Genomic DNA, 22,429 nt, shown 5'->3' on the forward strand with positions numbered 1-22,429 from the left:
GTGCTCAGGGTGATGGGAGAGTGTGTGCACGTGCTCAGTGTGATGGGAGCATGTGTGCACGTGCTCAGTGTGACAGGAGTGTGTGCACATGCTCAGTGTGATGGGAGAGTGTGTGCACGTGCTCAGTGTCACGGGAGAGTGTGTGCAGGTGTTCAGTGTGACAGGAGAATGTGTGCACGTGCTCAGAGTGACAAGAGCATGTGTGCACGTGCTCAGTGTGACAGGAGTGTGTGCATGTGCTCAGATTGACAGGAGAATGTGTGCACATGCTCGGTGTGACAGGAGAGTGTGTATATGTGCTCAGAGTGACAGGAGCATGTGTGCACGTGCTCAGAGTGACAGGAGAGTGTGTGCGCGTGCTCAGAGTGACAGGAGCGCGTGTGCATGTACTCAGTGCAGGGATGCATGTTTCCATCCATGACCGGCTGACACCACACGTGAGGAGCCCATGGATACAGGAAACTGACTATGGACCTGACTGTGTTGGATCAGTTTCCTGGGTGAGAGACTACTGAGTGAAAGAAATGGAAAGCGCTACAGTTTCTCTCTGGAGATTTCTGCACGGCTTTTCCAAGTCTGTAGCACTGAGACCTGTGGGACATGTAAGAGTAACGTCCTTAGGACAAGACCTACTAAATATTATCTATGCACCAATGCCAACGTCATTCATGGTTCCATAGGATTTACATGCTATGCAGCCTTATTTATTATCATTTCTTACACAGTGACCTTGTCGAGCAGATATCCCTATTTTATATGGGGGGGTATAGGGGGGGTATAGAAAACACTTATGGACAGCTACAAACCGAGTGGCGAGGACCTGAACTCACCACAAACCCACTGCACCCACCCTTTGTCTTTTGGCCACAGTTCTCTACTAAATCACATTGATGCTCAATGTAATATCCATCCCTAAAGGTGTTTTAATGTCTTTATCCAAAAGTACAGTGGCATTTCATTTGTATTTTAATAAAGTTTGCCAGAAGATCAGAAAAGTAAGTCAGCCACACTGGTCAGTCTTACAGACCAGGCAGCAATGGCACACACCTTTAATCCCAGTAGCCACACTACCTTGCCATAGAAACAAGGTGGTAGTGGTGCACGCCCTTAATCCTAGAGCTAGAGAGGATTATAAAATGAGAGGAGACAGCTCTCAGTCTCATTCTGAGGTTTCCTGCAGGCAGGATCGGCATTTTTGGACTGAGGTCAAGGTAAGAGTCAGTGACTGGCTGCGATGCTTCTCTGGTCTTCAAGTTGAACCCCAATATCTCTAAGATTTTATTAATTGTGTTTCAAAAAAAAAAAACCTGTTCAGTAAAACAAATTCTACAGCATCCAAATTGGTGGCACCCTACCAAAAATCGATAGTTACTAAGTTAGGCTTTATGAAACAACAGGTATGGTGTTAAGCATATGACAGGAATGAACATGAAGTGTTAGGAACACCCTCAGTTTATAAGTTAAGAAACTGAGGCACAGCACTAGAAGCTGTTTGCATGAGGCAATACAGCCAGCCAGTTGTTGGAAGACCCAGGTTAAAATGGATCAGTTTAACTCTAGGGTCCACCCTAGTCACTACACTGTACTGGTAAAAAATGAAATATTGTTTTCTCTATAATAGAATCGAGAGGCCTTAGAAACGTACATTTAAACAAAACAATTGTACTGTGCTGTGAGGCAGCTCAGTGAGCAAAGTGTCTGCTGTGCAAACATGAGGACCTGGATTCAGATCCTCAGCACTGCCACAAAAAGCCAGCCGTGGCAGTTTATGCTTGTAACCCACTGTTGGGGAGGCAGAGAGAGGAGGGGCCCAAGGGCTCATTGATCAGCCAGTCCAGTAGGATCACTGAGTTCTATGTTCAATGAGAGACCCTGTGTCAAAGATGAGGTGGAAGGGTTGGAGAGATGGCGCAGCAGTTTATAAGAGATCTTCCTTCTCTTCCAGAAGACCCCAGTTTGGTTCCCAGCACCATCAGGAGACTCAGTCACCTGCAACTCTATCTCCAGGAGTCCTAACTTTGTCTTCAGGCTTTTTTCTGAGGCATCCAAACACATGCGAGAGATGCTCACATGGAAACACACAAGTGCATATAAACAAACAAAGTAGCGTGGCGGCAACAGAGGGGACACAGGACGTCAGGTGACTGCCCACCCACCAACCCCGGCAGCGCACCTTGGGGGTCATGCTATTGGTGATGCAGAAGGCCAGATGCTGCAGGATGCTCTCCATGCTGTGGTAGTGTTGCTGCCGTGTGGTACGCAGGTACTTCTGCAGCGCCCTGGCCATGGAGGGGAAGATAGCCTGAGCTGCCTCCCTGGGGTCCATCACCTCTCCAGGAGACTTCTGCTGCTCCTCAGCCTGCAGACGCTGGATGTGGATGAAGGCTTCCTCTACTGCCACTACCAATCTGGGAGGAGATGAGGCACAGTCGTCAAGGCCGAGCCCACTGCAGGGTTTGGGGACAGTCCCCTAAGACCCAAAGGGCCTCTTGTGCCTACCACCAACTTCTCCAAGATTCTGTCACACTGTGCATCCCTAGCTGTCCTCCAGGGGATGGGAAGAGACCAGGAGAAAGAAAACTAACAGTAAAAACAAAGTTGGAGGGACAGGGTGCAGGTAGGGGTGAAGGTGGTGGTCCCTGGGGCTTCTCAATTCTGCCAATAATGAGCTCAGAAAATGCACTTTAACCTGCACTTTAATTTTTCCAATAAAAGGTGAGACAGGAAGGCTTCTGCTCAAACTCCATCTGGGAAGAGGAAATGGGGATACAGGAGCAGCTGATGAAGAACCAGAGCTGGGGAGAGTCTGCTGGTGGAGTGTTTGCCCAGTACCACAACACCTCACGTGGTTAGGCATTCCCATAAGTCAGCAGTCAGGAGGTGAAGGCAGGGTGAGAAGTCAGACTGACAAGATGGCTCAGGGTAAAGGCCTTTGCTGAACTCACGGTGGAAGGGAAGAACCAATCCCCAAAGTTGTCCTGATATCCACATGTGTACTGTGGCATACATGTACAAGTACATGGACACACGGGTACACACACCACACATACACACACACTCACATACAGACACACAAATAGATAAGTGCTTTAAAAAAGGTTTTAAAAATAAGTTCAATGTTATCCTCAGATACACAGAGAGTTCAAAGCCTGCCTGGGCTACAAAAACAGAAAAGAAACCAGAGCTTGGGCCCCCTTGCTCCACCCTCCCTCCCACCCCAGCAGCTCAGGAAAAGGAAGAATGGAGCAGCAGGCATAAGGGAAGTCACCTCTGTCACTTTCAATTAACAGGGGAAACAGTGTGGGTGGGGCTGGCACCCTCTAAGGGCAGCGGCAGAAAAGCCCCTGGGAATCTGCGCTAGCTGCAAATTCCCAAGCCTAATCCTGGACCCACAGACGGTGTAGCGGGCCCAGAACCTGTGACGGGCATTAGAGGTATGTCTGGCTGGTGGTGATTACCCCTACACAAAATCTGAGAAACACGAGAGTAACAGTGGACTGTCGGCAGGCACGCAGGTCATGTTTGCAAATAGAAAATTAATCGTGGAGGTGAAAATAAACTACTCCACCAGAGGGACCAGGAGTGTGAGGGTCACAAACCTTGCTCTCCGCTTCTTCACCCGCCGCTCGTGTTCGGCCTCCTCATAATACAGCTCATTGTGGCTGGAGTCCCTGCGCCGGGCAGCTGCAGCAATCATGGCTCGGGACTGACCAGAGGCATTGTTGCTGGGCCCTTGGACGAAAGGAGAATGGCGGGATAGCTTTAACATCAAAGGCCAGGAAATGGAACAGAAAAACAGTACCAGGGTACTCTCCCACCCGCCCCCTATGGAGGGCACAGGGATGCTAAAAGTAACTTCCCTGGGCACCGTACGCCATAGTCACAGCAGCCGAGAAATCTGACCCCAGCCTGATGGGGAAATGGAAAAGGAACTCTGAAGAGGCTGCAGGAGGCTCAGCACTGAGAACGTCGGCCAAGAACAACACCCGCCAGAGCGTGCCGAAGATGAAGTCACTTACCATCTGCGACACAAAGTTTCAGTTTGGCCATAAGGGCAGCTGGGACATCACATGCAGCGGACAGTGAGAGAGAAAGAGCAGGATGGGAGAACAAGGACAGACAGAGAAAAAAGAGAGTCAAAGGACACGTACAGTGACCACACACAGGAAAACACGCTAAGCTGCGGAGCAGCCCTTACAGTCCCCACCCCAGACACCAGCGACTAGCGACCACAAAATGCCCCATCTGTGAATGCCACTGTGAGCGCTATAGGAGAGATGTGGCAGGACCTCAGTTTCTTCTGGGTGACCTGCTACTGAGGATTTGGTCTCACTAAGTTTTTCCATGGGATGAAACTTATACTTTATATATAGAGAGAGAGTGTGCGAGAGATTGCCATCACCAAAGCTGCTATGTATGTAAATCAGCTGACTGGCTGACGATGTGATTCTCTTCTGGAGTCGGCCAAGCCCTGTTCTTATCCCAGGTACCCAGCGAGAAATGACACGGAGGGAGGGAGTCCAGTTTCTCACACTTAAGCACTTGACACCCTGAATGAAGCTGGGCTCCGACTCCTCAAGTCTGGCTCCAGCTTCTCGTCACCATTCAACTCCTGCTCCTAGCCAGGACTGAGAAGCCCGAGAGGAGCTCCCAGGTGCCTGAACTACTGACATGTCTCGGCCTCACGGCTTTGGAGGAGCAATCCGGTCTTTGGGTGAGCTGCTCCGATTTGGAAAAGTAGCCCTTTCCCGGGGGCTTCCAATCGAAGATGCTCCCAGCAGGAGGCAGGAAACACAACTACACTTTCACAAAATCCCCAAATGGATGAACTTGCCATGTATGTAGACCGTGAACTGACATTCCCCTGGAAAACATGTTTGCCTACCAGTAAAATAAAACAGAAACTGTTCTGAAGTGGGGAAGGCAAGCGCGGAGCCCCAGAAGAGGCAAATGTTTAGGTGACGAAGGCGCCTAACTGTGGCCTTCGCACCGCACGCACAGTTTCAAGCACATACCATCTACATTGTAGACTTTCAGGCCAGCCATGTGCTTAGCGGCTCGGAATTTGGATGCCGTTAGAAGGTTGGGGTTGTAGATGGTGAAGTCCTTGTAGTAATTCTCCAGAACCACCAAGGCTGCTCTCTGGATGCTGTGAAGGGAGGGTAAAAATTAACACAGGGTTGTCACGGAATACCAGACTGGTCTACAATGAGAAGTCCTCCGTGTCAGGTCGGTAACTGCAAGGCAGGGTAACCTCCCACGGAATCTGCTGGCTACACTCCTCACACGGTCCACTGTTAAGTGGCTCCCTTCCCTGTCCTGGGCTCCGTCATTCCCTGTATCCCATCCAGCCAGTGGTTGGAAGGGAAGAAAGTTACAACCTTGAAACTGAGACCTAGGGTTAGCGTATACAGAACTTTTCCTGCTTGTCCTTAGTTTACAAAGGAAAAAAAGAAAACTGAGAAGCCTCCCACCCACCCAAAGGTAGGAGGTGTGAAGGTGGTCACAGGGCTCGTGAACAAAAGAAAGGTCACAGTTTCTGAGGCCCTCACTAATCCTAGGTTTCACACACAGATTACAGTGACGGCCTCCATATGAGGCAGAGTCGGCTTGAAATGAGGCTTCAGATAAGACCGTCTGATCATATAAGATCCTGGGAGCCCCTGCCCTTGCCATCTTGGTCATCCAGTGGATGATAGCTCCAAACTGCCATTTTTGAGCCTGGAGATAAGACCCACACCCAGGACTAAAGGTGCATGCTGGGAGCTGTTTCAGAGAGATCACCCAGAAGTGATGCAGGAAGGGCCTACATCTAGCCAATCTCATCTGATGCTCAAGATCACTCCAGGCAAGAAAACAAAGGTACAGAAACCCATGAGCCACACAATGGCATGGCATGCCCTGTAGTCCAACTAGGACCAGCTGCAGACCAACAACCTAGATGCTGGCTTTTCACCCTATGCTATGTGTTCTGACGCCTGCGGCATCTGAAGGCATTCACCAACCCCAGTGTGCTAAACACCACGGCTCTGTTTTATCTTGCCCTCTTGCATCTTCTTCCCAACACTCTAAGATGACAGGCTTATGAGGATTATTTACAATAGCCAGAACCCCAGGACAGGGACAGCCTTGGATTCCTGGACGACCACGTGGCATCCCAGTGCTCTGACAGTGGATCAGAGACCTTCACTTCATTCTGACCATGCAACCCTTAACTAACCAGCTGAAGCTCTTGTGTGCCACCGCCACTCCCTTTGGAACTCTGCTTTAAGAGCTGAACCCAGGCCGGGATGAGGCTCAGTTAGAGAGTTGTCTTCTGGACTGCACTGGCCGAACAGGCACTAAGACAGTGTGGGATGCAAAAGTAACTTCCCCAAGGGATGGCCCTTGGTTGGCAGGGATTCAGCACAGATTATCATGTATTTCTGAGCTCTGTTCAATGTGGCTTCCATCTCTGCCCTGCTCTCCTCTGTGGCTTTCTCCAGTGTGGGGCAAGGGTTCCTTCACCCGCAGGGAACTCAAAGGTATATTCTCCTCCATTACACGCGTGCTTCCTTGAACACTGCCGCTTGCTGCTCTTCTGCCTCTGCCCACACTAATTTCCCAGAACCTCTGGGCCTAAGGCAAGATAACGCCCTAAGCATGAACATAAGTCTCAGTTATATACAGATACACCAGTTCAAACTAATCCATCCCGTGCTTCTATACCAGCAGAAGAGCATCTCTAGGTGCCTGGATTATAACAGAAAATTCTTCCATAATCCAAAGTTAAGAACTTGCATGGAGGGATTGAGAGATGGCTTAGCTATCAAGCACTGGCTGTTTTCATAGAGGCCCCAGCCTCAGCCCTCAGCACCTATATGGCAGTTTAAAGCACCTGTAACTGACATTTCAGGGGATCCAATACTCTTCTGGTGTCTGTGGACTCCTGCCTGCATGTGGGGCACATAAACTCTGAAGGTACAAACGTGTTATCAATAAGTAAATAAATAAATCCTTTTTAAAAAAAAAAGTGAAGAATTTAAAGGCAGTGTCAGAAGTTCTTCCCAGGGCCATCTTCAAAGCTTCTTGTGGTGGCTGCTGGGTTTTGATTTTCATCCTGGCTACAAGCAGGGGCCCAGAGAATGCCATGGGCTCATGCGCTGAGGAAATGGTACTGCTGCTCAATGCCTTCGCCCCACACATGCCATCTTTAGAAGTGGCTTTTGTCCTTGTCTCGCTCGAGCAGAGCACCTACCCTGTCACCTTCCAGCATGGCTAGGACAGGCTGAGGCAAGGCCCCTGGCTGCCAATGTTGGGGCAAATCCCTAGGCAGCTGGAGTTCCGGGACAGAGACCTGGTGCTTCCCACAGGGGCTCAGTCCTCCCAAGGCCAGAGGAGCACATCTCCTAAGAATCACAGAAGAGAAGAGCAGGCATCCCACTCCTTCCCCACCCCGTCATCTCACAGAGGCAGCAGGGTGACTCAGAGCCAGGCAAGGTCCTGGCCAGCTGCCCAGACTGACAAGCTAGTTCAGGAGCTGACTTACACTCTCGCCAAGTTTCTAAACTCCTCCAAGAGCTGTGCACACTCTCGCCTACAGAGAACCGTTTGTCTGGCATCTAACAATACGAGGGAGTGAGAATTCCCACAGAACCAAGACAATACCTGACCAGTGTCCCCAACTTTAAAGGGGGTTGTCACCGTTTGGGTTAAACGCCAACGTTACTGTGTTTCATCTTTTTACAGAGTAAACCATGGTGAGACAGGCCTGAAGTTTTGTCGAGACCTGGGATGGTGATTCTCTGTGTTCACGGCTTAGCTGTGCTTCTTCATACATAACAGCCGAAGACTTGGGTCCAATCAGCAGCTAGAGGCCGCCTGTCTTCCTGCTCTGCTTCAGGCTACGGTAACAATCGAAATACTCAGAACTTACGGCTGATGTCATTTTCTACGTTCTCCCTTGTTGTTGGCTATCAAAGTCATTTCAGAGGCTTAGAAGCTGGCATAAGTCATAGCCCTGCAAGACCAGGATATGTAGTGCATCCATTCTTTCTGCCAGTGTCAGTATTCTGATACCATCCTTGCCTCTGTTTCTCTGTATCCTCCAACTATGATACCACACAGGGCCAGAGCAGGCCTGGCCTCTTTCAGGCAGTCATTCACATTCTTTAGACCCCATGGCCTGTCCCTAGATTCAGAGTAATCCCAGCGCTACACAGACCGTTGTCATGCTACACGGAGTTAGGCAATGCAAGCTCTGGCTCTTTAACAACTCCTTGCAGAACTCCCTCACAGGCAAGGGAGGCCTCCTTTATTTCTTCCACACATAACACTTGTTGGCTCAACTTGTTCATTTATGAAACCTTAGGATTCCCATAGGTTTAGGACTGGCCAAGAAGTATTTCCTAAAACCATTCAAGGCAAAGGGGGAATGAGAGATGCAGGAAATCAAATCCTTCAAGGAACCCTGATTCCTAGACAAGATCATCTCTGGGGAGTGAGAGGGGCAAGGGAAATGAGACTGGTGAGGAGCTTGGCATCACGCTGTCAGAGACAAAAGGCAATGAGATGGCCAAGCCATCTTTAAGCAGGAAATCTAGGACACAGGCTGTGGGCACAACTCTACCATATTCCCAGAATTGTAGGAATGAAAGCAATCTCCTTGTTCTCCCCAAAGTTCAATAATCAAACAAATCATAATTCATCTAGTCCAATATCCCAATCCATGAAACAATTCTATTGATAATACCCCAGACAACTCCCGCCTCTGGAGAGAAAGAGGGAGATCATGTCATCTTAAATTATTCATTTCATTCATTTGTTTTTTCTTGAGTAGGATGGGACTAATAACCCAAAATACCTGGCTATGCCATGCGACGTGGGCTCCAAAAGCTGGCTGATATGAAGTGCGTCACTGGAGGGTGAATGAAATGAATTGGGCAGGCTGGCGAAGTTAGAAATTCCAGCAAGAGACCCTGAGGTGCTGGCGAAGGCTGGCTTCAGGGAGAGCCGCCTTCCGAGCTTCAAGGCTGGCGGGCAAATGCTGAATTCAGTCTCTGCAAGTTCACTCTGACTGACATTTAGGGCAGGAAAAATATTGGAGCTTGGGGATTTTGCTTTCTGCCTTTCCACGTTGACTTGTCTGTTTAGTTTAGGCTTGGTAAGATTTAATAAGATAATATAATTTAAACGGTCTGGTCTAAGGCACATGCCTCATAAATTATACTGCCATGAGTTTCTCTATCCATGTGTGTGCTGGGGAGGCTGATCTGCACCCATACCAATCTCTCCCACCCAGGAGGGCTGCCTTTAGAATGAGCCAACGTGGAGCCCTCTGAAAAGCTTTCCCTGGGGAGAGGAACCACAAGCACACAAGGTTCCAGCATCCTTTGACAACTCGCAGCCTCTTGACAGTACGATCTACTTATTGGGAGGCATCCATGACTCACGGGTGGAGAAAACACTGGCCTCCGAAGCAGAAAGTAGAGATTCCAGATCTGATCTTGTCTTTCTGTTACTTTCTAGACGGTTTCCTCTTGGCTTGTGATAAAGAGATAAAAACAACTACCTTATAAAGCCGTTGAGATGAACTGAAATCATGCCTGTGAATGTGTTTATAAACCATAAAGCCTTATACAAAATAGTATCATATTATTGAAAATGGGTATAATCATCTTACAATAGGGAATAGGGTTGATTGGTTCATGCCACTCCTGGGCATAGAAGCATGGCTCAAAATCCATTTATACTGAATGACTCGTTAGGCTTTGTGTCTTCCATGTTCCCCTCAAAGACTATATCCTCAGGGCTCAGTTGCCAGATTGGGGAACTGTGAGGATGAAACCCTGGAGGTAGAAAATTACAGAAGGAAGTTAGGTCACTAGGGGTGTGCTCTTGAAAGGGACACTGGGATCGCTGATTGGTCCTGTCTCTCTTTTTGCTTCCTGGCTGCCATGGGTTGAGCAGCTGGCTGGACTATATGTTCCCCACCCCAAAGCTCGGCCTGGGGCCAAGTGAGCAAAGACAAAACAAACAAACAAATGAGCCCAAATAAGGCATTCCTCCTCAAAAACTAACCATTTCAGGTATTTTGCCTCAACAATAGAAAACTGACCAACATACTCTTAGAATTCTAGAAATGGAAGTAAACTCGCCATTCTGCTAGAGATTCAAGAATTAAAGAAATCAGAATTCATCTGGCTTATATTTGCCAATCTATATAACAACTCCCTTGATAACACCCCAGACAAAACCAACCTCTGAAAAGAAGATCATTCTCCCACAGTGCTGAACTAATCTCTAACTTCTGCTATTGTCCTCGTTGCTTTCCCTGGGGACATGTCCCTCTGATGGCGGAGAACATCTCATACTTGGAGGAACAACTGTGGCCATAAACCATCTCTTTTTAAACCAACCCCTAGGTTACAGAAAGAGAAGGATTGAAGTCTAGAGAAGCATGCACTCACGCACATATATGAGGTCATACATGCATACATACGTACATACATGTATACCTCCACACGCGGTCCCTTATTTACTGTTCCTTTGCTCTCCCCTGGCTTGACTGTGCCTTCTGCAACCAAACTAGTACACATGACTGAAATGGCTAATGAAAACTGGTCTTTAGGAAGTACCTAGGCTAAGTCCCTCACATCCTCAACTCCTCTCAGACCAAGGGGAGACAGCATGACACAGGTAAGGCCCTCTTAAGTCTTAGCCTTCTCCAATATTAACTGGACCCTTCTAGCTCAATAAAACAGCTTTCTCCACGAGGAGAAAATGTGAACATCTTCCTTACACGCAACTGCCCCCCCATCAGCGCCTGACCACTGTTCCGATTACCTGGGTGTGTGTTGACTGACAGACGAGCACTAAACAGCTTTCTCATCATAGTAAAATCTGGAAGGATGTCCATTTAGGGCATGTGCTCATCCTTCGAGTCAACTACGCTGACGTCCAGAAAGGGATGAATAACCAGCTGCCCCATATCCATCCCGGCCATTGCAAACCCTGAAAACCTGTGATGTTCCAGTCACTAAGCTCCAAGCCAGACTTTGTTTTGCATGCTTTTTTTTTAATTGATTCTTTGGGAATTTCACATCATGCCCCTCAATCCTGCTCGTTTCCCAGTCCTTCCATATCCACTTCCACACTTCACTTGAAAGTTCCCCACAAAATAAAACAAAAATAAATACAACAAAAATATCTCACTGTGAAAGCTGTGGTGTGTCAGTGTGTCACACTGCATATCCTTTTGCCCAAATGGCTTTACTTGCAAATGTTCATTGCAATGGGTCATTGGTTTGGCTCAAGGCCTCTGGCTTCTGGTATACTGTCAATACTGGCCCCTAACCGATACTCCTCTCGGCTATCCTGCTGTTACCCTGAGTCATGGAGGTCCTGCAGCTTTGGTTCTGCAGGACCATTCCCATCAGGTGCTCTAGCATGGGGTAGACGTTGGGGCAGGCCAACTCAAAGCCCTGAATCTGGGCCTGAGTGGTAGGTGAGTTGGTCAGCCTGCCAACTCTCCTGAACTGCCCAGGAGAGAGACAGGATCAATTCTCCTGTCCCCACAACATTGTTGGCACCACTGTGCAGTGGCTGGTGAGAGGTGGGGCCAGCTCAGCATGGCACTTGGTCATCAACGTTTACTCAGACTGAAGCCCAGACAGGAAATCTGTATGGTCTTTGTTGGTAACATTGGCCAGGTACACTGGGTGCAGTAGGGCCACAGAGCCAGATGCGGCTCTTGGCAGCGGCATGGCCCCAGACATCACCATGACTTCAGACAGCAGTGCAGGCCTCTAGCATCAGGCCGTTCCTCACCACAGTCGAGTCTCCAGCTCCTCCTCTCTTCCCAGTGCACAAGGCTGCTTCTCTCCTGTCTCTCTACCACATACTTATTCACTGTAGTGGAGCCTGCCCTGGGCCAGTGTGGCTGCGAGCTGGGCCCGTGTCCTCTGACAAACCAGACTTTGAAAAGGACTTTCATTCTTCCAATAGGTGGTGGCAAGCACCCAAACAGAGTACACGTGAAAGGCTCGCGCGAGTGGAAGCAAACACATATGGAGAGGAAGGGGGTGGAGTTCTAGCTGAGGTCCACACACCAGGCAAAGCTAACTAACTGCCCAAACTAAGTCATAACAGGTGAATGCTGGTCCCACTTTGAGGACACTGGACTCCAAAAACTCCAAGTGGAGGAAACAGTATGAGCAGAAAGATCTGCAGTAGGAGCTGCAGGGTCAGTGTGCACCACTGGATGGCTCTGAGAAACCCAATGTAGTTTCTCAGACGGTTTCCTGAAATCTGCATCTGTCTGGACCCTCGGAGTGTGACCTGATCTGGAGATGGCATATTTGCAGGTGTCAAGGTCACTCAACCTGGTGTGCCTGACAAGATCTAGGGAGGAGGAAGTGGAAGTCATGCACCTCAAGTCAGGGAGAGCCAGGACGGTCAGCACACTGCACCAGATGCAGGAACAGCTGAGGAAGGGGTCACCTTAAAGCCTTCAGAAGGAGCGAGGCCCTGCCAAGATGGAGACCACAGGTGTCTGAGATACCAAAGGGAGATCTGCAGCCCTAGGAAGCTAGTAAGAAGATGAATCAGGAAAGAAGGGAAGCTAGTCAAGGGTAAGAGGGGAGTGAGCTAGCTGGTAGCTGAAGTTCTGCACAAGCACGAAGGGAAACTGAGGCACTTGGACAACGAAGAGAGCACTGACACCAAGACTACCAACAGAAACGTCGACAGCATCCCCTGTCACCTACCCTTTAAGGTATGGCTGCTCCAGGGGCTACATTTAAGGGCTCACACTCAGGTCTTCTTACAACAACACAAAAACCGCAGGATCTCAAGCTCAAGTTGATTCTGCTGTCTGTCAAAAACTCCCAGACAGGGTAAGACGTCTGTGCTTAATACTGACAGCAAGCTTGGAAGGACCTGAGCATCACTTTGGAGACAAAGCTGTGAGAAAGGATCTAGGTTAGGTTAAGGGAGCTGGGAAGAGCCACACACAAAGGAGCAGATGCAATATGACCAGCCACCTAAGGATCCTGCTGCCATGACTCCACCACTATGGGCTGTATCCTGAGCCCAAACAAAGCCTTTCTTCTGTGGCTTGCTTTTGTTAGGTATCTGACAGCAACAACCAGACAAGTAACGAACAGAACCGTCAGTGCCCCCCACCCCCTGCCCACACCACCATTCAGCCAAGGGCCAGTTCTCCCCAGCAAACATATATGAGAGCCAAATCAGTCTGCATGCATGCAGCTCACTAGCCCAGAGCTCTAGCAAGACACAGCTGGGGCCAGCTTGCAGCCCTATTTGTGTGAGTCCCGGAGAAGCAAATAGAATTAGCCCTGGAGTGCCGCTGCTGCCCCGGCCAGGCACAAATAGTGTTTACATTTCCAGACCCTCTGCCGTTTAATTAAGACGTCTGTATTTGCGAAGCTAGCTTGAGATCAAGTCCCTCCCAAATAACAGGCAGCAGGCACCTTGAAACTCAAGAGACCAGAAGGGGCAACAACTGGAACTGGCTTCTGTTTATTATCCAGGAGATAGAGTGAGCTTGCTGGGACAAGGCATCTTGTGGCACATGTCTGGGACCCAGGCTGCCTGCGATCTTTAACCACCAGGCAGACACACTACCCATCCTGAAGGGGGAAGCAGATCAGTGGCCTCGGTTGGCTGGTGAGGCTGCAGAAAGTCCCAGTCCTTCGCTGCCTGGATCCACAGGTGATCCAAGTCTGCTAGTGCAAGCAGGTGGAAGCTTTGAATCAATAATCACCAGCTGCAAAGTGTTGCTGGCCTCCACACTGACTACCAGAGCGGGGCAAGACTCACAGCTAATCCTTGTCCTTAGTGAAGGAAGGGCAAGCCAATGAGAAGCCTGGGGTACCGAGACTAGACTGCCAAGACAGAACCAATAGAACTGAGTCACCACGGCATGGCCTCCAAAGTGCAGGGTAGAGGACACCTTGAGCACTTCCCCACGCTTTTACTGTCGCCATGTTAGTTTATAATGAAAGCAAAACTCTGAAAGACAGCCACTTTTGTACCGCTAGTGGAGCCACACACAAAGCATGCACACACTGGGAGGGGCGCGTGAAAGAGACCTGCTTGTTCTGATCTCGGGAAAGAAACGACACGAAGCTGCCACGGGCGTGCACCCTCCCTGGTCATCATGCATGAATCTATGTAGGGCTCTGAGTGTGGGGAGGGCATTGATAGACATTTTCCTTCTGAGCCTCTGATGCGCGTCACAGCCAGAGCAAGGGACACTGGTACCCTCTCGCATTTGGTACCCAGGAGACCTGTTCCAATAGACGAAAGCCCCGTGGCCCTGCTACTAATTCCCCAGAGGGCTGTAGTGCTGCCTCAGGCTATAGCATAGAACCCCCACCATGCCGGGGCGGTGGTGGTGGTGCACGTCTTTAATCCCAGCACTCAGGAGGCAGAGGCAGGTAGATTTCTGTGAGTTCGAGGCCAGCCTGGTTTATGGGAACTAGTTCCGGGATAGGCACCAACGCTACACAGAAAAACCTTGTCTCAAAAAACCAAAAGAACCCCATCACACTGTCACCTGTTTGTCAGTCCCGTCTGGGCCAGAGTCCCGATCTGGAAACTGGCTTTTCTTAACTTGACACATTACTGTGTGAATCACACAAAGACAAAACACCAGAGACCCCAGGATCAGAGACCAGGGCCTGCCTAGCGTGTCTGAAAACAGCCACTGACAGAGACTAGGAAGGCCTGCAGACACAGCTGAGAGGCTCTGCTGGCCTTCCCGTCCCACCTTCCTCGATCAGCACCCCTAGCTTTAGGAAGACTATGGGAGCACAGATCGTAAGTCTGGGCTCCAACAGTTAACAGCTACCCAATGGAACCTGTGACTGCAAGACAAGGCCAAGGTATACCTGGAACGGAGCTGAGTGCCATCCAATGAGTCAGAGGGCAGAGGCGCCAGGCACCACTTCCCTTCTCGGAGGTGCCCCGACAAGCACAATCACACCTGTATTTATGGGTGAGAGCTGGAGTGTGGGACCAACCCACAGGAGCCCTTGAGGGAAAGGGGAGGCGTCCTGTTCAGGAAGCCAGCATGGTTCCCCAGGAAGGTTGCCTATACTCACACTGTTCTGGGGAAGGTTCTCTACGCCAGCATGAGTCCCAACGAGGTTGTCTACACCAGCGTGGCCCCCAAGTAGGCTGTCTACTCCAGATGCCCCCCCCAAGTAGCCTGTCTACGCCAGCATGGCCCCCAAGTAGTCTGTCTACACCAACGTGGCCCCCAAGTAGTCTGTCTACTCCAGATGGCCCCCCAAGTAGCCTGTCTACGCCAGCATGGCCCCCAAGTAGTCTGTCTACACCAGCGTGGCCCCCAAGTAGGCTGTCTACTCCAGATGGCCCCCCAAGTAGCCTGTCTATGCCAGCATGGATCCCAAGAAGGCAGCTCATGGATCTATCATAGATCTTACAAAAATACTGGTTGGCCTCCATACAAGCATGGTCCCCACGAAGGCCTTCCACACCAGGATGGGTCCTAGGAAGGCGTATATAAGCACAGCCCTTAGGAAGGCATACTCAACTGCCACAGCCCCTGCCCCCCTCCCACCACCCCAACAAGGGAGTGGAAACCAGCTTCCCTTCCATGGGCACTGTGCCCTATGAGAGGTGAGTCCTCTCGCCTCGGCATGAGGCTGTGGGCAGATGCCATGCACAGCAAGCCACCCCAGCTGTGGTGGCTGCCAGAAAGCAGCTGTATAAACAGAGCGCCACAGTGTCCAGAAACTTACACTCCCATTACAGCCACTTTTAAGAGGCACCACAGCACCAAACCACAAACGGCAGCTCTGAGCCTGCCTCCAAGTTCTCCTGCGGCGCAGCCTACATGGACCCCGGACCCTCTAGTCTTCAGCTTGCATTCATTTTTAGCTGTTGCTTTTCTAAGGGAGTGGGCATGGGGACTGGTGAAATATTGTTATTGGAAAGTAGTTACAAGTGAAAACACTCATTTCTATATGAAACCACGGTAGTAATAACATCAGTCAAGGACTGCAGTAAGCATTTAAAAACACTCCTGGTGTCAGGGCTGATGGCTCTGGGTCCTCACCAGCCTTTCAAGACCATTGGTGCTGGGCCCTAGTGTAGGAGGGGAGGCGGGTGTCAGCTTCACAACTGAGCCTGACCCACAGCCTGAAGGGCTGCTTGTTTACTACTGGAGTCAGAGTTAGGGACACAAGCCTTCCCAGGGTGCCTGACCCTCCCTTTCTTGTTTTAGCTAGAAAGCATAGAATTTGCAGGGAAAGCAAAGCCCCCTACTCAAGCCTGGAAGAGAGTGGAAGAGCAATCCAGAGGACAAGACCAACCCTGTTTCACGAAGGACAAAATGTGCTTACTGACCCCACAGATTCCTGCGTTTTAGTGTCAAAATTGCCAGTTCTGATAATAATCCCATCTTAGCCTTGCCTATGGTAACATGGATGAACCCAGGTAAATTGCACGACATAAATCTTTTTCTCACAGTTTTGAGGCCTGGAAGCCAACATCAAGGTTTCAGTCGATTCGGTTCCTGAGAGAGCTCCTATCCTGGCTTTCAGCTGGCTGTCTACATTGTCTCACATGGCTTGTGTTTGTGTGCACGTGGAAATAGAATCGGGTGTTCTGGTATCCCTGTACATAAGGACGTTAATCCTAATTAGATTCTTAGCTTATGACTTCAAATGAGGCAGTTATTTCACTAGAGCCCATCTTCACATTAGGGGCAAGGGCGTCACTGTATGTGTGGAAGAAGGAACATAAAACCAACCACCTTTTCAACAAAGCCATCCAACAGCTGTATATACTCATATATTCCTATGATTTAGAAAGCGATTCCAGAACCACTTCTTATAAAGCATAGAAGGTTCTCTGGTTAGGTACCAGCCCTGTGACGAAGAGGTTCATGTTCACTGGCAATATATAAGGTACTCATAGTCTTACTGAATGAAGCACTGAAAAAGACAGTTAAAAGCTACAGGGTGCTTGCCGGGAGTTGCATGGACATCCGTGCGTTCCTTTTCTCTCTTCCTGACAATGCTTATCAACAAGGTATTCATATTTGTGCAGCACCCCAAAGAAGCACTTTGTCCCCACTGGTAACCTACTTCTAGTCCTTTAAGATAGAGAAATTAATATCAGAGCTATATGCAAAATAAAGTCTAGCAGACTGGGAACGAGGAGCCTGGGGTGGTAGGTGTTGACAGGATCCAGGAGATCCTAGGAGATAAGCCTGGAAGAGATTATTTAGACCGTTAGCCTCTGAGCAGGGTTATGAGAGAGGAAGTAGATTGGGTTCACCAAGGGCAGGTGTCCTGGGCTGAAGAAGAAGAAAGTGAGCAGAGCACCAGAATCCATCTCTCTCTGCCTCCTGACTGTAGACACTATGGGAGCACTCACCTCAAGCTCCTGTAGCCATGACTACCCCACCATGACTGACAACATGCTCAAACCGGGCCAACACAAACTCTTTATATGTGGGCTTGCTTTCACCAAGGAAAAACACATCAGAAGTGATGCCGGGCTCAGTGCCTGAGAACTATTTGGATATCTTTTGAATCCTTGAGCTGCCATGGATATCTAGATACTGACGCAGAAGCAATAAAGAGTCCATGAGGGGATGGAGAGTGTCTCAGGATATGCAGAAAGAAAGCAAGGCACAGCCATGCTGGCTCATATGTGTGCGTAATTGCACAGGGACCCAGGCAAGATCTACGGGAGAACCACCCAGCTGAGCCCATCCCATGATGCAGAACTGTTAGAAATAAAATGATGGTTGCTTTATGATAGGTATTACACAGCACCGGGGCAAAGGCATCCTTGAAGCAGGTAAAGTAGAGAAGGTAAAAAAGGGGTCCAACCAGAGCCTCAAACACACTGTGGCAGCCCCAAGGCCCAGCCTTTGTCAACTGGTGAATTAAAGGACTGGTGGAGCCAAGGGACCAGAGAAAAAAGCCAGCCTGACATCTGTGTCTTGTCCACTGTGCTCCAAAGAGCCGGACAAATACAGCAGTACCCACGGCATCAGCTAACACCTGCCAGGCGTACACTAAGCCCACACAGGGTGCTTGCAAGTCCCTCATGTGCTCTTACAGCAGGACCATGCACGTGAGCACAAAACCTCCGTCTAGGGCCAGTACCAGGAGTGGCTAAGGCCATTCTGAAACCACACCATCGGGGCTCAAATGTTGTCTCTCACAATGGCAAACGCCTCCATGCCTCCATTTCCTCATCTACAGGTGAAGAAGACAGTGCCTCCCCCACAGGACTGTCCTAAAAACTGAGTTTTGCATTCGAAGCTGAGAAGGCATCTGATGGCAGACAGACAGCTAGGTAGCTACTTGCTGTCAACTACATCAGTGTCTGCTCCAATATTTACGGAGTTTTGCTTTAAAGATTTCAAGACACAGAAAATATTGAAGTTAGTAACGGTCATTTTAAAACCCGTCTCCCATATTCTTCTGTGTTACTCCCCTCATAAGTCAGCTTTTAAAAAATACATTTCTAATAAAGTTAAAGAAAATTTATCAAATCACTGTGAGGATTGGGCCAAAGAAGTGACCAGTGGAATGTGTATGAGCAGCTGACACAGACCTCCACACCCACGTCAGGTGCCACAGAGAACATAGGCCGTGCTGCCTGCCAGTGACTGCAAACAGGTCCCTTAACCTGCCCTCAGTGGGAAAAGCTGTGTGCCAGCATCCCACCCGCTCTGACCCCCAGAGGTGAGGTAAATTAAGCAAGCATGAAAAGCCCTAGTAGCTCCTGAGGCATTAGTTAAAGGTTAGTTCACATCTTACATCTATTTCTGGAACTTCACATCCCGCAACAATGATCGCTCCCATTTCGGAAGGTTTTCAAATAAACCCCAAACGATCCCTGCCCACGAGGGAAGCCACAGCTGGGGCCTTTTACCAGCGCTAACAAGACCGTTTCCTTTATGAACCTGAGGAGGAGGCATTCTTTAGAACACTCTCAAAAATAGCTCAGCCCATTCAGGAAAACCACCTTTGAACAGGGAAGAAAGAGCTCCCCATCGCTCCGCAAGGAAGCACAATAGGTCACTCGGCCGGCGCAGCAAAGGCTTAGCATAAAGGGAAAACGGAAGGGCCTGGGGTTCTGATTGGGTCTGGCGAAGACCTGCTATTCTGACGTATGGAGCCTGCTTTGTCCATCCTGCTCCCCACTTCCCTCCTGTCTTGAAAATTCACAAAAGGGCTCAGAAGTTATATTTCTGGCCCAGTGATTGTTCCAGCCACTGCTGGGTTTGGACTGGATTTAGCCCATGGATCAGCAGGCACAGGCGATAAGGCCAGCACCATGCCAGGGGGAGGGGCCAACCCTGCTTCAGCTCTCTGAGCCTGGTAGTCACAGGACGCCTAGCCCTGACCAGGTTCTATCAAAAAGAGAGATGGGACACCTCTCCTTCCACCTCAGAATTCGGAATCACCACATAAGGGACAAAAAAGCCCTGATAAAGGAGGGGGAGGGAGGAGCTGTAGGGAAGAGATCCCACTCAAATGCTCCCCTCCAAGCCTGTCAGAAACGTGCAGTTTTCCTGGACTGTTTATTAGCAGCAAGCCAGGAGCCACAGAGCAGTCTGGCTTCTCCCACCAGTTCTGCCCTTTACCCACATAGCTAAGCAGTTAAGCTAAGCTGTTTCTCAGTTTCTGAGCTTTTTGTTTTTCCTACTTTCTAGAGGCTGTTGGGTTGACCCCTTCCATAAGTACCCAGGTCCCACGTGCAGTTGGGGTCAACCTGTCTCAGAGCAGGGTGGGAACCCAGGAGGGGCCATTTGTCTCAGCAGCTTGGACCGGCCTACGGTGAGGAAGAGTTCACCCTTCCCTGTGCAAGCGGGAATTACAGTACTCAGAAGGAAAGCCGAGACGCAAAGCTGTATCTGGTCTCACTCACAGCCTACAGCTGCCACACTCCCAAATGCTGTTCTCCGGCTCCAGGACCACAGGTTTCTCCGCACCGTGTTGACTTCAGAAAAACTAGCCTCAGAGCCAGACTGTTTCCCAACAGGCTTTGTAGCTGCCCTGTCGGAAACCCCCTGGTCTCCTGTGCCCCAGTCCCCTATCTTCAGGCCCGGCACAGCAACTGCCCACTTAAAAGCCATATGTTTGCCTCTTTCCAAGTGCCTGGGAGCTGCAGGAAACTCTGGGCTTGGGTTCTGTAAGGAATAATCATGGGGGTCCCTCTCGAGTACAAAGAGAAGAAAGCTCTCTAAGGTTCCAGTGCCCTAGTGATTTATTTGCATCCGGAGCTTTATTCGCACCCTTGGAGGATTTGAAACACCAACGTACGCTGCACAGCTCACTCATCCAAACAGAAACTCCTCTGAGAATCAATCCATGGTGGCTGCAGCCTTGAACACTAAACCAGTTAGTCCTCAGGCAGTATGAGCTGAGCCAGAGACATGGAGGATGTGAGCACACGCCAACGTGACATTGATTGGACAGTGGGATCTGACTCCAAACTGGGGCAGGGCCACCTCTGTGGGTAGCCAAAACAATGACAAAGCCAGTCTGGCAGCCACCAAAGTGTCTTCACTGGTCCTGGCTGCTTGCCATGTGACATGCATCAGCATTTACTGCTCAGGCCAGTGAAACTTTAAAGCCAGATATCCAAGGTAGGTGACTTAGTTATTTTCCTATGACTGTGAAGAGACACCACGACCAAGGAAATGTATAAAAGAAAGCATTCAATTTGGGGGTTCACAGTCCCAGAGGGTGAGAGTCCATGATCATCATAGCAGGGAGCATGCAGCTCAGAGCTCACATCTCCCTCAGGCAGTGGCAGAGAGAAGAGACAGATGTTTGGAAATGCCTTGGGTTTTGAAACCCCCAAGCCACCCACTCTCAGTGACACACCTCCTCTAACAAGGCCACACCTCCTAATCCTTCCCGAACAGATTTACCAACTGAGGACCAAGCATTCGAATATATGGACATTTATGGGGCTCATTCTCATTCAAACCGCCACAGTGGATCACTCACACAAGGACCACAGGACTGCCAACTGTGTGCCATGCTCCATGCCAGGCAACAAGGGCACCAGAAGGAGTTAGACTCGGCTTGTAGTCTCGGAGATCTCACAATTTAGGGAAGGAAACAAACAGAAGAATAAGCTGCTACAGGGAAGGAGAGATGTCATTACTGGATCATCAGTTCAGCTCAGGACATGGGAGGAATCCAAATAAGGCGGACATGCTATGTTGTGCAAATTACTTACACCCTCTATCCCCAATTCTGCGTCCAAAACACTGGGATTAATAATATCACAAGGTTCCACAGTGATAACCAGCATAGAGTGCTTACTTTCCTTTATAAAAACAAACAAACAAACAAAATCCAAACCATTCCTACTCTTGGAATTAACCACAAAATAATGCACTAATATAAATGAGTTTTAACCTTTCCTTGCACAGACATTTTATAAACACTTAACCCTTACACATTTGTAGCCTTCAGCTGGAGACTTTTTCTTTTCTTTTCTTTTTTTTTTTTTTTTTGGAGACAGGGTTTCCCTGTGTAGCCCTGGCTGTCCTGGAACTCACTACATAGACCAGGCCAGCCTTAAACTCACAGAGTTCTGCCTCCTGAGTGCTGGGATTAAAGGCATAGGCCACTAACCCCAGCCAGAGCCTGACACTTTTATTAGTCACTGGGGTAACTACACACTGAATGAACAAATCAGATTATCTCTGAAAGTGAAAGCAAAAAGGAGGAACTACTAATCCCATTTAGGCACCAGAGTGTTTAAAACATGGTATTATAGCTTTGAATACTGAGTTCAGGGGTATTAGGTATATTTGCTGTATAAAAAGTAATATATTTCATAATGATGCCTTAGATCAAACATGTCATGTATTTTAACCATACTCATTCCCATAATACCCACAAACCTCTCCTATTCCTCCTTCTCCCCTCTTAAACCCCCATTTCCCCCTGTTTCCCTAAGTAATTTCCTTCTATTTTCATATGTATATATGTGTCTATACATCATACATACATATGTACACCTATAAAACCTACATTCTAATGAGAGAAAATGTGATTACCTATTTTGTAGGTCTAGCTTACTTTTGCTTAACACAATCATCCCCAATTCTGTCAATTTTCCTGCCAACGACATAATTTCATTCTTTATAACTAAATAAAATTGTACCACACACACACACACACACACACACCACATTTTTTTACTCATTCATCTGCCAGTGGACAGCTAGGATGATTCCAAAACTTGGGTATAGCAAGTACCCGAAATACCATTTTGGACAAAATGGAATAGTCACCTTATCCATCACCCATAAGCCAAGTTTTCAGGCAGGTAGGTAGCCATCACTATGCCTATCTTTTCTCTGCTACTTTGGAAACTGCCAGAGGTAGGAATGAGTCCAATAAAACTC

At 49.0% G+C, this 22,429-nt stretch overlaps 1 protein-coding gene across 2 annotated transcripts in view; it reads right to left on the reverse strand.

Moving 5' to 3' along the window:
• The window catches only part of Vangl1 (VANGL planar cell polarity protein 1), a 52,167-nt gene that overhangs the window by 7,826 nt on the left and 21,912 nt on the right, over positions 1-22,429 (reverse strand). For both annotated transcript variants that reach the window (XM_050157544.1, XM_050157545.1), the window contains exons 5-7: positions 5,016-5,149; positions 3,600-3,732; positions 2,174-2,408 (exon numbers count right to left, since the gene is read on the reverse strand). In XM_050157544.1, the coding sequence (XP_050013501.1) occupies positions 2,174-2,408; positions 3,600-3,732; positions 5,016-5,149 (502 nt within the window). The remainder of the gene's footprint in view (positions 1-2,173; positions 2,409-3,599; positions 3,733-5,015; positions 5,150-22,429) is intronic.

Source organism: Alexandromys fortis, unplaced genomic scaffold, assembly GCF_014885135.2.
Source record: "Alexandromys fortis isolate MF-2015 unplaced genomic scaffold, M_Fortis_MF-2015_v1.1 scaffold_78, whole genome shotgun sequence".
In the NCBI taxonomy this organism is placed as follows: Eukaryota; Metazoa; Chordata; class Mammalia; order Rodentia; family Cricetidae; genus Alexandromys; species Alexandromys fortis.